Below are 12,894 nucleotides of genomic sequence, written 5' to 3'. Positions count from 1 at the left end.
CAGGTAGTGAGGTGTGAGATCTAATATGCATAACAAAATAAGGCACAGATCGAGAGTCCAAAAGGAAAATAAGTTCCTGTAACAGGGTAAAAAGTTGTGAATGTGGAACATTCCGCAGCACAGAAGCTTTGCCTCGTGTAACAATACCTGCAACATAAGCTGAATCGGTAACAAGGTTGAGTGGTACGTTCCATTTTCGGAAAACGCGAACAACTGCATTCAGTTCTACTATTTGAGGTGAACCGGAGACTGTCTCTATGTCCGAGTCCCATCGTCTCCGTTGATCATCCCACCACAGGAGAACAGATTTATGTGATTTGCCTGATCCATCTGTAAAGACAGTAAGTGCCTGTAAAGGTTGTTCGCTTCTTTTGGGTTTTAACATCAGACAAAAGTCAATGTTAAACAGTGTGTGTGAAGGTGGATGAGAACTTATTTGACCTGTATAGTCAGCAAGTGCCATAACAAAGGTGTCTGATTGCTGATAAAGCCATTGTAAGTATACCGTTGGTATTGGTAGACAAATACAGACAAAATCCTTCCCTGATAAGGTTAACAGGCATGATCTAGCTTTAACAATCAGAGAAGCCAACATTTCATGTTGTGTCAAAATAGTTTTTGTAGACTGGTTAGGTAAAAAGATCCATTCAATAATTAACAAGGGGTCTGAGTTCTGAAGGTCCCATTGAAATATCAGGGCATGAGGCTATCGAGCAGGGTTTAAAATAATCAAGTAAAAAGGTAGTTCAGGGGCCCATCGGTGGGCCTGTCGAGAAGCGATAGCTGAGGCAACCTTTTGTAAAGATGTATCTGCTTCAGAGTTAAGATTACGTGGGGAACAAAGATTAGTGTCCCCTTTTAGTAGTTCAAACAGAGGACCCAAGTCTGTATTAGAAATTCCCAATAGTGGTCGAACCCAATTTATTGTTCCCAGTAAATTTTGTGCATCGTGCAGGTTTTTTACATTGGTATTGATCTGCAATGGTTGAGGAACAATAGTTTGTGCTCTTATTTGCCAGCCCAGATATTTCCAAGGGGGAAACTTCTGGACCTTTTCTGGTGCTATAGAGAGACCTGCCGAATTCACGGCATCTGCGACAAGGGATACAGCTTCCTCCATGACTTTGTGATGTTGTGCTGCCACTAAAAGGTCATCCATATAATGATACAACAACACAGTAGGCATAGCATTTCGGACAGGACTGAGTATTTTCGCAACATACCATTGACACATTGTAGGGCTATTTTTCATACCTTGTGGCAGTACAACCCACTGATATCTCTGCAACGGAGCTTGCATGTTGATGCTTGGAATTGAAAAAGCAAAGGATGTAACGGGATACTGAAAAAACAATCTTTAAGATCTATGACAGTTAGATGCCAGTGTCGAGGGATCATAGTTGGGGACGGGAGCACAGCTTGGAGGGCTCCCATATCTTCCATAGCATCATTAATTTTTCTGAGATCATGGAACAAGTGCCACTTGCCAGTTTGCTTTTTAATAACAAAAACTGGTGAATTCCATGGGCTGGTAGAAGGTACAATGTGTCCTTGGGACAGTTGTTCTGAGAGTAAGTTTTGAAGTGCGCGAAATTTTTCCAAAGGAAGGGGCCATTGATCCACCCAAATAGGAGCATCAGTTTTCCAGGTTATTTTTAGGGTGTCGCGCACTTCAATGGCCCTATCTAAAAATGTGTTTGGATAGACATCCCCCATTGTGACAATACGTCACGTCCCCACAAAACCATAGGGACTGGTAGCACAAAAGGTTTAACAGAAGCCACATGTCCCTCTGGTCCTTGAATTCGAATTAGTTCCAAACTCTGACGACTGTTACCGGTCCCCCCTATCCCAGCCAGTGTCTGAGAGACATCAGTCAGTGGCCATTGCGGAGGCCATTTGGCTTGAGAAATTACTGGGACATCAGCTCCAGTGTCAATGATTCCATTTAGTGCTATTTGTTGGTCATTGTAAATAAGGGTACACTGATACATAGGTCGCTGTGGAGAAATAGATTGTACCCACAAAATGTGAGGTAACCCTGTGGATCCAAAACCTCCTCTCCTCTGCGGAGGATGATCAGTGGTAAGAGAGCTCACCCTTGCCGGAATCAAAATCAATTGCGCTATTCGACTACCCTGAGGTATCGTACAAGGTGGAAACGGCGTCCATGCCATGATTTTGATTTTGTCCACGCTGTCAGAGTCAATAACACCTGGTAAAACAAAGAGACCAGACGATGTTGTGCAAGATCTACCAATTAATAGAGCTTGTGTATCGGGGGGTAATGGTCCTTTGACATTTGTTGATAATAAATGAACCGAGGAATCAAGCAGTGTTACTGTGTGTGAGGTTGCCAGGTCCAATCCGGCGCTGCCTGAGGTTGCTGGACAGGGACTTGAGGTGTCGGTGCTTCTCTCCGAGGTTGTTGAAATGTCAGCTGGGGCACTTGTGTCTGCGCGCGTCGGTGCCCCGCATTCCACGGTCGGTTTCCCTGTATCGGTTGTCCCTGGAAGTCATACTTAGATCGACATTGATTAGCATAATGATGCCCTTTCCGACATGTCGGACAAACTCCAGGACCAGGAGGTTGTTGTCTATTCCCCGCAGCCCAAGCAAGACAATTTCTCTTTAGATGACCAGGCTTACCACAACCATAGCAATTCCCCACACCACGCATCGCTGCAAAAGCAGCAGCCATAGCTTCAAACTTGTGATCAACCGTACCGATTCGGTTACATGCTTTCACTATTTCCACCAGAGTGGGGTTTGGGTTGGGAAGAGACTTCAATAGCCTTTTACAATCAACATTAGCATTTTCAACAGCTAGTTTTGTTAGCAATATATCCCGGGCTTCCGCATTATCGACTTGACGTTCCAAAGCCTGTTTTAGTCTATCAATAAACTGCATATAAGGTTCTCGAGACTCCTGAGTGATGTTAGTAAAAGCTTTTTGTGGCTTTTGTACGTCAGGGACCTGGAAAAAAAGCCTTTTTGGCCTCTTCTCTAATTGCCTCGAGAGCCGCACGGGGGCAGTGTTGAGCCTGCGCTACAGGATCAGCATGTGCACCGGTGCCCGTAAGATGTTCTATTGTCAGTGCAGCTAATGCAGCATCATTATGATTGACATACGTGAGCAGGAGTGCTTGCAGTCCCCCTCTCCAATGCGGCTCCCATAATGTGTACTGAGTCGGGGTTAGTAGCAATCGTGCTAAATATTTCAAATCATGAGGACTCATGACATAAGTATCAAACACAGAAGATAACAGACTTATAAACTAGGGAGAAGACATACCATGTTCCGTAACCGTGCGGCGCAGTTCTTTAACAACCGAAAAAGAAAGAGCCTCCCATCGTGCTCCCCCTGCCCGACCCTGAGAATACAAGACCAGAGCAACTATAGTTTTAGCCATTTCTAAATCCCCCTCCTTTAAGGCTTGTTTCTCTATTTTTGCCCACACATCACGCAGATCAGGAGGCTATAAATCAGGTTCTTGATCAGGGTCTACCGGTCCCGGGTCAAAGGGGTCTTCTTCTGGCAGATACTCCACTGCATTAACACCCAGGGGTTTAGAGCACTGTGAGTTAGAGGCTGATAAGGAAAGGGCTATAGGAGCTTGCGACTCCTCCGCCTCTCCTTCCTCTGCCTTTTCTTCCTGTGCTTTCATAGTCTCAAAAATAACTCTCCATGAAGAGAGCAAATGGTGGGACTCAGTATTGCCTTTTGTCACAGAATCCCGCAATTTCACCCCTGGATCGTCCCAACGTTCCCGTGTGAAAATTGTAGTTGCAGTCACTGCAGGCATATTTACTTGCACCCACTTAAGCATTGCTTTAAGGTCATGCCCAGAAATACTTTTCTTATGTTTGTTAAGGAGACCTTGCATAAGCTCATATACGTCTCTTTCTGGGGACGAAACCTGATTCCCCATTAGAGATTTCCCACAGCTCACCTCTCAACTCCGGAGGGATTTCTGGCCGGCCGGCTCCCACTTCCTTTCAGCGGATCATTCAAAGTTCTGTGGGATTTGCTGCATGTTGCTCAGTTAGGCGATTCGGGAGTCTCTCCACGTCAGATCCTTCACCAGATCACGTCGGGGTCACCAATTTGCTGCGAATGAAGAGACGGGACGCAGCTTGATGCAAGCAAGTTGTCCCTTTATGAGTGATTTTCTTACACATATATACGTTTCTACCTTCTACATATTACACACTGATTGGTTAAATCTTAAGCGTAAAAAACACTGATTGGTTGATATTTAAGGCACACCGTTAAAACAATAGGAGCTTATTGGTTTACCTTGACATAGCAACAATTTCTATTCCAAAGTTAGGGGGTTTCTTTCTAGGCGGCTTTCTTGATTAGCAAAGTTACATATCGGCGCTATGCGTTCCCTTATCTGGCTACTTGTTTCTCTGTCCGTCTGGTTGCCTCCTCAACAGTAACGGCTCAGGGGTCTGCAGTTAGCTTGTTCCTTTGTCCCCAGGGCTAGTGCCCTACAAGTTCTAACAAGACTCTATTCATCAGGCTATCAGTACTTGGACTCTTGTCCTTGAGGCCTTGTCCTACAGATAAATCCAAGTTCCAGGAAAAGGAGAACACTGTCTTAATCGGAACAACAGCAATGGAATTTTTGTGGGTCACAGAGTGTGTAACTAGACATTTAAATATGGAAATCTTTGTATTAATCCAGGCTGTCGACCTATTAATTGTTCAACTTATAACCAGTCTCTTCATGCCGAGGGTGACATGTTATGGTGTTTGTAAAGCAACACCACCAATGGAAAAGTTATCTCTCGCAGGCTAAGTTGGGCACGGGTCCATGAACTGGACTTACAAAACTATTTGATAACTTTTGGTCTAGTAGCAATCTTAGTGGAGCTAAGGTATTAAGGGAACCTGACCCTTGGACTTGTGCCATCCGTGGCATAACTAACCACACAGTTACCGTTAAGTGTAACTATAGTAGCCCCGTAGGAGCATGGAAATGTGATCTTTGGATTAAAGGGGAAAAGGCAAATAATTGAATTAAGCACCCTTTGGCTTAAAAGATACCACTTATTTTGAAACTCCATGTAATTCCGATGTAAGGCGCAAAGGGGATGGACCATTTATAAATGGAACTCTGACCCTGAAAGGTCATTATTGGATTTGTGGTCATCATGCCTATCGAAAATTGCCAAATAATTGGAGTGGAACATGTTCTGTGGGTTATATGCGCCCCTTCTGTTGCCTGCTACCAGAGGAAAATGGAGACAGTTTGGGAGTTAGGAGATATGATGACCTTAATCGACATCGGCGGTCCATTGACACTTCTGTAACAGGTGGTAGTGATCAAACTTGGGGCCAAGAGAAGTGGACCCCTCAACGTATCATAAAACACTGTGGACCTGCCACATGGAACCCCAATGAGTGGCTCAGCGGTGCTCGAGAACCTATCTATAATCTAAATCGCATTATTCCATTGCAAGTTGTGCTGCAGATCATTACTAACGAGACAGCACATGCCCTTGGCCTATTGGCAGATCAGGCTACACAAATGCAAACATATGCAGCATCGCACGGTTCTTGATTACCTGCTAGCCAAAGAAGGAGGTGTTTGTGGTAAACTAAATGATTCTAATTGCTGCTTAAAAATTGATGATAGCGGCAAAAATGTTGAACGGGTTACTGCAGGAATATGAAAGCTGGCCCGTGTTCCTGTCCAGACATGGAAAGGCTGGGACATTGACATGTTTTCCTGGCTCCCTGGTGGTCCATGAGTTAAGCGAACCCTATTTTATTTGTTATGTGGTCTTGCCATGCTGATGTTTTTACCCTGTATCATTCCATGTTTTATACAATTGATTCAACATGTTGTAGCTAAGATGCATTTTATAACTACTGTCTGTGTTTAACGCTGTTTACACTCTGTTTATACTCTCAACTTATAAACTCAGAGTTTATACCATATTAACACTGTTCAACGGTGTTAAACAAATTCGTGCTGTGCACCAAACCACACCATCAGTAATACAGATTGTATAGTGTTATTGCTTATTTTCTTTTACCTAAATTGGCGACCGAAGTTTCTAGACCCAGACGGTACACGCGCATTAAGCTAAGGGGGCGTGGAAATCTATTTTCCTATTTTCCTACTGCGTATCCTGACCGCGACTTTAGCAAAGCAGGGCAGCAGACTGCTTTAACCACGAGGACTGCAATTGCTTCGCTTTGTGTCGTTGAATTTGCAGGAAATAATGGAATACCTGTATGTTCTTGTACCAGTTTATTTTGCCACCTTTGTTGTGCTAACTATCGCTTTGATTTTTATTATGATACTTCTACTTGCCCTTGTGAATGCACATTATCTTGTAATTATCCTTGTAAACCTTTACTTCTTCTTCTTCTTCTTCTTCTTCTTCTTCTTCTCCTCCTGAAACCAGGGACCATGTCTCTATTCCTTCCTCCTTTCTCTACTCTATCGTTCACGCCACCTCAGAGAACAATTCATAAGTTAGCGATGTTGAGCCACAGGGTGGTGTAAGAGACTGCGCCGGTGAGACCCATCATCGCCACAGCAGAGGTGTTGTCTCAACATTGCTATGGCAGGAAACTCATGCCATCGCCACAGTGAATGATCTACCTATACGTTGTTAAGGCAGGAAGATAACACCACTGCCACCGCAGAGATTTATCTATACATTGTTAAAGGAGGAGACCGATTGATGCCATGGAGCAATGAGGGGATGCTGATCCTGCAAAACTTAACCAAACCCCTGTGCATGCACCCAGACCTTGGGGTCAGGGGGGTAAAGGTGCTTGGAGGCCCCTGAGGACCATGCTGGGCACGTACACCATTGCTGGGTGGAAGGTGTGGCGAAGCAGAACAGCTTGAAACAACTGTATAAAAGCTGGAAGCAACTAACGTCGGACGGAACATTCCCGCACCAGACTTGGAAACAAATCGGACTGTTGGGACACCACAGCACTGGGGTGTAGCTATTGCTGTGAATTCTTTCTTTCTTCCCTTCTTTTTTCCCTCCTTTTTCTCTCTGTATCTCTCTCTCTCTCTCCCTTGGCATTCGCAGATTTCTTGTTGGGCAAATAAAGTTCCTTGGCTCTTGACTCCATTTTGAGTCTTAATTCTGTTCCCGAGAATACAGAGAGAACCATGCCCTGGTCACAGACCAGCATGCAACACCCATGCACCTGAAACAGCCAGCAAGGAGTTAGGAAATATTTCTCCTGATGCTGCTGAGGGCTTGCTTATCTTTCATCCTTGTTCTTCACCTTTCTGTCCTTGTTTTCTTTAATCTTCTGGCCGCCAGAAGCCTCTTGCTTCTGTCTTTTGGCGTTTCTTTCCACTTGTGCTGTCACCCCACCCTGCACAGCCAAGTCCTCCCTTCCTGGGCTTTTGGTTTTCACTTGCTGGCCAGAGCCTGCAAACTCGGAGTGATCTGGCACATGTCGGACAAGGGAGCATTTCTCATGCTGCCGCTGACCTGCCCATCCACTGAACAGCAGAGCAGATGCTCTGTGGTCGCTTCAGCAACATGCACTTCCTCCTCCTCCAGAGAGGGGATGGTGAAGCCTTTGACTCCTGTGAGAATCCTTAGGGGACGTCTGCCGGTTGGTTGGCCTCAAGAGGGGCCACAAGGCCAAACTTTACTTTGTGTCGAGCACGCATAAATGCTTTCCTTTCTTTCTGGCCAATTTTTTAAAGAACAGGTAGAACATACACACACAGAGGCAGGCGACTGAGTGGAAGCATGCAAGTGCATTTGGGCCAAAGGATGGCAACCGCTTCAGCCCATCTCTATGTGTCAGCACATCTCCACCTCACCAGCACTGAGCGGCTGCAGCCATCACTGCTCCCAGCCCTCGGCCGTGGGGCCAGCCGGCACCAGTGCCATTACCAACGCCACTGCCAACACCAGCAGCATCCTCTGCCCCTGTGCCACTGCACCGTCAGCGCTGGCAGCTGGTCCGGGGGCTCCTGTTCTGTCTCCTGCATGGCGGCAGTGCCCAGCAGACCCGCTGGCACATGGTGGTGGTGATGCGGGGCCAGTGCTGCTGCGGGATGGCCACCCTCCCGCTGCGGGCTGGGGCCGGCCGGTATCCAGGGAGTATGCCCACAGTCAGCGGGGCTTCATGGTGCCATTGTGATGTCACTAGTGACGTGAGCCACTCTTTTCACTATCTCTTCTTTCTCTCCCATCCTTCCCAAGGCTGAATCCCTTAATTAGGAATCTCTTCAGTCATCAATTTTGACAACTTTACAGGGGGTCAGCTTGACCTCACCTTTGTGCACACAAGTCTTACACATGCAGTTCAACACTAAATGAGAGTTTAGCACTCACTCAGAGCCCCCTAATTTGGGAGTTTATATGACAGAGCCAGTGCTGCCTCCCTGCCCACCCGGTGCTCTCTGCTGCAGAGTTGCTTTGGGTTTCCTTGCCCACTCTGTTACGGAGCAGCCAGAGCCGGCAGGCTTCTGGACACTGTGGGATTTCTCCTTTCAGGTCTGGTTGATCTGAATGAGGTGGGCACCTGGGGGGCTGCTCCTATGCCAGCCTAAATGGATCTTCCCACGCGCGTGCAGCTGCATTCCAAAGAGCCAGACACACACATACACACAGAGAGAGCACCACAATGAATGTGAAGGGCAAAACAGATTGACACAGACAAAGCAATACCTTGACAAGTATCCCTGCAGATGGAACCACTGCTTACACCCATGTGAATGCAGTCCAGGCCTTTCCTGGGTTTCCAGATGTCCTGGTTTCAGTTGGGATAGAGTTAATTTTCTTCTTAGTGGCTAGTACAGTGCTGTGTTTTGCCTGTGATGTGAGAACAATGTTGATAGCCGCACTGATGTTCTTAGTTGTTGCTGGGTAATGTTTATACTAAAGTCAAGGGCTTTTTGGATTCTTGGGCCTTGCCAGCCAGAGTGCTGGGGGAGCACAAGAGACTGGGAAGGGACACAGCCAGGTCAGCTGCCCTGAACCAGCCAAAGAGGTATTCCATACCATGGGACGTCATGCTTGGTATAGAAAGTAGGAGGGTTAGCTGGGGAGGGATCGTTGCTCGGAGACTGGCTGCGCATCAGTCAGCACGTGGTGAGCAGTTGTACTGTGCATCACTTGGGGGTTTTCTCCCCTTTTCCCTTTTCCTTTGGATTTTACCCTTTTCCCCCACCTTTCCATCCTAATTGTTACTATTATCATTGTTATTACTGATGTTCCTACCTCTTTATTCTGTTTAAATTATTAAATTGTTCTTATCTCAACCCTCAAGCTTTACATTCCTTTCTGATTCTCCTCCCCAGCCCTCCGGATGAGGGGGAGTGAGCAGGCGGCTGCGTGGTGCTTGGTTGCCGGCCGGCATGAAACCATGAGACCAGAGGATGAGGCTACTGAAAGAGAAACACAGCTTCACTCCCTGGATTCATAAGCACAGCGTGTTCGTAGATGCCTCAGATAACAGTCTGGAAATTAAGTCCATGTCATATGTGGGGCTCAAAGCCAAGGCTCCCTCACCAGTGCCTGGTGCAAGCCTTGGGTCTTTCTAGATCTGTGTTTCCTGGGCTCTGAGAGTCCACGTTCCAGTTCGCTTGCGCCTCATACAGACGCACACAGGGATCCCACCAGGAGCGGGCCTAAGGCATTCTGTGCTTCCAACTGCCATCCCCAAGGCCCTGAGCCCCGCAGTGACCTGCCTTCCCTTGTTCCACTGCACCCTCATCCTCCTTGCTCAGCAGGCAGAGCTTCAGCCCTTTGCTGTGACCCTTTGTGCCCGACTTGTCTGCCCGCAGCCTGCTTCCTTTGGCAGGTGCCGGGTGTGGAAGTCCTGGCCTTGCACACGAGACTGAAGAGGACTGGCGCCTGGTTAGCCACAGAAATGAAACACTTTATTGCAGGGACTCAGCCAGCTGAGCTCTTCCGTTGAGAGGAGCGCAGGCAGGACAGAGCAGGCCTTTGACACTGAGGCTGCCTTTGCATCAGCAGGCAGTGCCCCAGCGGGAAATGGTGGTGGTGCGCTGCAGCCAGCCCTGGATCCTCTTTGTCCTGCTGCTCAAACCTTTTCTCCTATTAGGAACTGCACCAACTTCTGCAGCCAAGTAAGGAAATCCCACAGCTTCTGCACTGGAAGTGGGCAGGGTATAAACCTTCCTGCTTCTGTTGGTGTTGGCCTGTGAACGGGGGTGGAGGTGAAGGCTGGCTGTGGCCTTGCAGTAGTCGCTACTGCTGTGTGCAGGCCCATCTGTTCCAGGATCCAGTTGTAGAAGTGCTGGGTGGAGGTGTAGACTCCGGGCTTCTTTGCTCTCGCACAGCCCATCCCCCAGCTGGTCAGGCCAACAAGCCAGAAGTAGTCAGCGCTCTTGTCTTGGCACACAAGAGGCCCACCGCTGTCCCCCTGCAGCAGAGGAGAAAGGATGAAGGGGTTGTTGGGTGGCCACCGTCAGCCCAGTGGCTGGCTCCTTCCCTCTCGTGGCACTTCCAGAGCTGTATTTAGTGGCCAGCCAAGCTCTGGAGAAGCTTGCCTGGGAGGGGGCGGTGGGCCTGTAAGGCAGGGCTCACTCTCCCTGCGGCACGTTGTTGCTGCAGGTGTGTGAGATGGCTGTGTCTGGCTTGGGACGGTGAAGCTCTGGGCTGCCAAGGGCACCGGGTGGGCGTTGTGGACATAGTGCCAGGCCTCTGGGACAAGGCAGGCAGGCCCTGGGCAAAGGCGTGCAAAAGGGGAAGGGGGGTAAGGCCCTCAGCAGTGGGGACACAGCAATGGGAGTGTGAGTGGCCAGGAAAAGCCCGTGACGGTGCAGGTTTGGGCGGTTGTGGCGGGGCTGCCCGTGCTGCCGGGGCTTGGCTTGTAGCACACTCCTACCTGGCAAGTGTCGATGCCACCCTGCGGATAGCCAGCACAGATGTTGTGGGTGTGGATGGCCCCTTTGTACCAGCCGCTGCTGTTACAGACCCCGGCATCAATGAGGTGGACCTGGGCCTCCTGCAGCACATACGCCAATCCTCCATCTATGAAGAGCACAGAAAGAAATGAACACCCAGCAGCTCATTGCCAGTTCTCCTTCCCTGCGTGACTGAAGCCCTATCCCGGGGCTCGGCTTTGCATGTGGGGAGGCGCTGGACCGCTCCTTCCTTTCTGCCTTGCTCTGGGTCAGTGGCTCACACCCCCCTCTCTAAGAGGCATACGTCCCCACAGCCTGATTCTGGCTTTCGCCTCTGCCGTCAGGAAGAGCAACCTGCCTCCCCAAGCTGGCCAAGCTTGCACTCGCAACGTGACTACATTTTGGGAGCTCACCTCTTGCAGTCCTGGCACCCCCAGCCACTGACGTAGCACTCTGTCAGCTCCGAGACTCTCAGCGAGGCATCGGGCACGCAGGCAAGCTGTACATAGTTGTTGCACTGGACAGGCTGCTCCAGTTCCAGCAAGGCAATGTCGTTCCTCCGTGTGATATTATTGAAGTGCTGGTGAACCAGCAGCTGCTTGATGTTGCGCGCCTGGGCCTCAGGTCCCAGCTGGGTCAGCCGGGTGGCACCTACCACCACCTGCCACATGGTGATGTTCCTGGAAGGCAGATGGAGAGAGGGCTCAGAGGGAGCAGAGCCACATGCTGCAGCAGCACAGCAGTCGCCCTGCCTTCTGCTTGGCAAGGCAGAGAGGGAAGCAGTGCTTGGGAGGGTGCGACAGACCACATGCTCCTTGGGCTCAAGCAGTGTCGAGCTGGAGGCTGCTGGGAAGCAGTGGCACAAGCTCAGCCTTCTCCTGAGCAGCCTCTCAGGTGGCTGCGGAGTGCCCAGGCACTGGGCGTACTGCAGGGCAACAGGACATGCTGCAGCACGTGCTGCTGTGCTCAGGGCACCTGCTAGAGTGTGGGGCTAGCCCCGATCCCTGGTCCTCCTTACCTGGCCTCGATGAAGCAGTGGGCTGATGTGAGGACCCACTGTGGGCTGATGAGGGAGCCCCCGCAGATGTGCGCCGTGCCTCCTTCCAAGGGAGCCTCGATGCTGACGATCCAAGGCCAGGCCCCTGGCTGGGCATCTCTGCCACCCACAACGCGCGACATGCCGTAGTGAAAAGCCGCAGGCCGAAGGCCGCAGGTGCCTCTGTAACCAGAAACTCCATTCTGGTTAGCTCCATGCAAGCTTGCGCCATTCCGGCTAAAGGTCAGCCATCTTCCCTCCCCTCAAGGCATGGCCAGAAGGGCCGAGGAAACCCGTGGGCTGTGTGCCCGCTCCCCTTTCCCCGCTTTCTGCTTCAGCCCGTAGATGAGCTGTGCTGGCAGCCTGGGTGATGGCAAGGAGCTGAGCCTCCCACATGGCCTTCAAGAGCCACTGGGGTGGCCATGGGGGACAAGCAGGACCCCTCCAGAGAAGCTCACAAGGGTTGCCCAATCTCCCCCCCAGAGCCTCGGGCCACTTACCCACAGCTATCCCATGTGCCGTGCACAGGACAGCACATGGCCAGCAGGACAAAGAGGAGGAGGAGAACATCCATCACTACCAGCAACATGTGGCAGCTGCAAGAACGAGGGCTTGTCACCACCAGTGTGGCTGCCGACGTACTGCCTGCAGGATTCCTGTTGCCTGGGGTTCTCTTGGATGCGGGGCTGATGTCACAGAGTGCCTGGTTCCAGGTGCTGGGCGTGGTGGCGGTGGGGGAGGGACGGGGGGCAACAGGAGGGGTTCCAAGCAGGACTGGAGGCAGAAGCTGGGATTGCACGCCCCCGACAGAGCCTTGTGGCATGCCCTGCTTGCACGATCAGGGTGGGCAGGCCCCGTGGCAGGCAGCAGCGCCTGGCTCCCAGCTCTGCCTGCTAACAGCTCACAGGGCAGCACCCAGCGCGGCCTCGCAGCCTCTTTGGGAAGTTCCCTGCCGCCCTGCTCTCTGCAGCCCTG

At 50.3% G+C, this 12,894-nt stretch overlaps 1 protein-coding gene across 1 annotated transcript; it reads right to left on the bottom strand.

The window, feature by feature from the left end:
- Positions 1-6,374: 6,374 nt before the first annotated feature.
- LOC121086539 (acrosin-like) lies at positions 6,375-12,493 on the bottom strand. The gene is made up of 6 exons (XM_040590442.1): positions 12,420-12,493; positions 11,902-12,102; positions 11,322-11,563; positions 10,865-11,010; positions 10,229-10,399; positions 6,375-6,416 (listed from the first exon to the last, which is right to left on the bottom strand). The coding sequence occupies exons 1-6, from the start codon at positions 12,491-12,493 to the stop codon at positions 6,375-6,377; spliced, it is 876 nt and encodes a 291-aa protein (XP_040446376.1).
- Between the last annotated feature and the right edge of the window lie 401 nt (positions 12,494-12,894).

The sequence above is a fragment of the Falco naumanni genome, chromosome 4 (genome assembly GCF_017639655.2).
Source record: "Falco naumanni isolate bFalNau1 chromosome 4, bFalNau1.pat, whole genome shotgun sequence".
Taxonomy (NCBI): domain Eukaryota; kingdom Metazoa; phylum Chordata; class Aves; order Falconiformes; family Falconidae; genus Falco; species Falco naumanni.
Note: the sequence above shows the minus strand (reverse complement) of the source record. Positions and strands in the feature narration are given on the sequence as shown.

What these genes read in the sequence shown, in the direction of transcription:
- LOC121086539 (XM_040590442.1), bottom strand. Translation starts at nt 12,493, where the DNA reads ATGGATGTTCTCCTCCTCCTCTTTGTCCTGCTGGCCATGTGCTGTCCT. An exon ending in GGCACATGGGATAGCTGTGG is followed by an intron (nt 12,103 to 12,419) that starts GTAAGTGGCCCG and finishes TTCTGGTTACAG; the next exon opens with AGGCACCTGCGGCCTTCGGC. An exon ending in GTGGCATCGACACTTGCCAG is followed by an intron (nt 10,400 to 10,864) that starts GTAGGAGTGTGC and finishes CCTCTGCTGCAG; the next exon opens with GGGGACAGCGGTGGGCCTCT.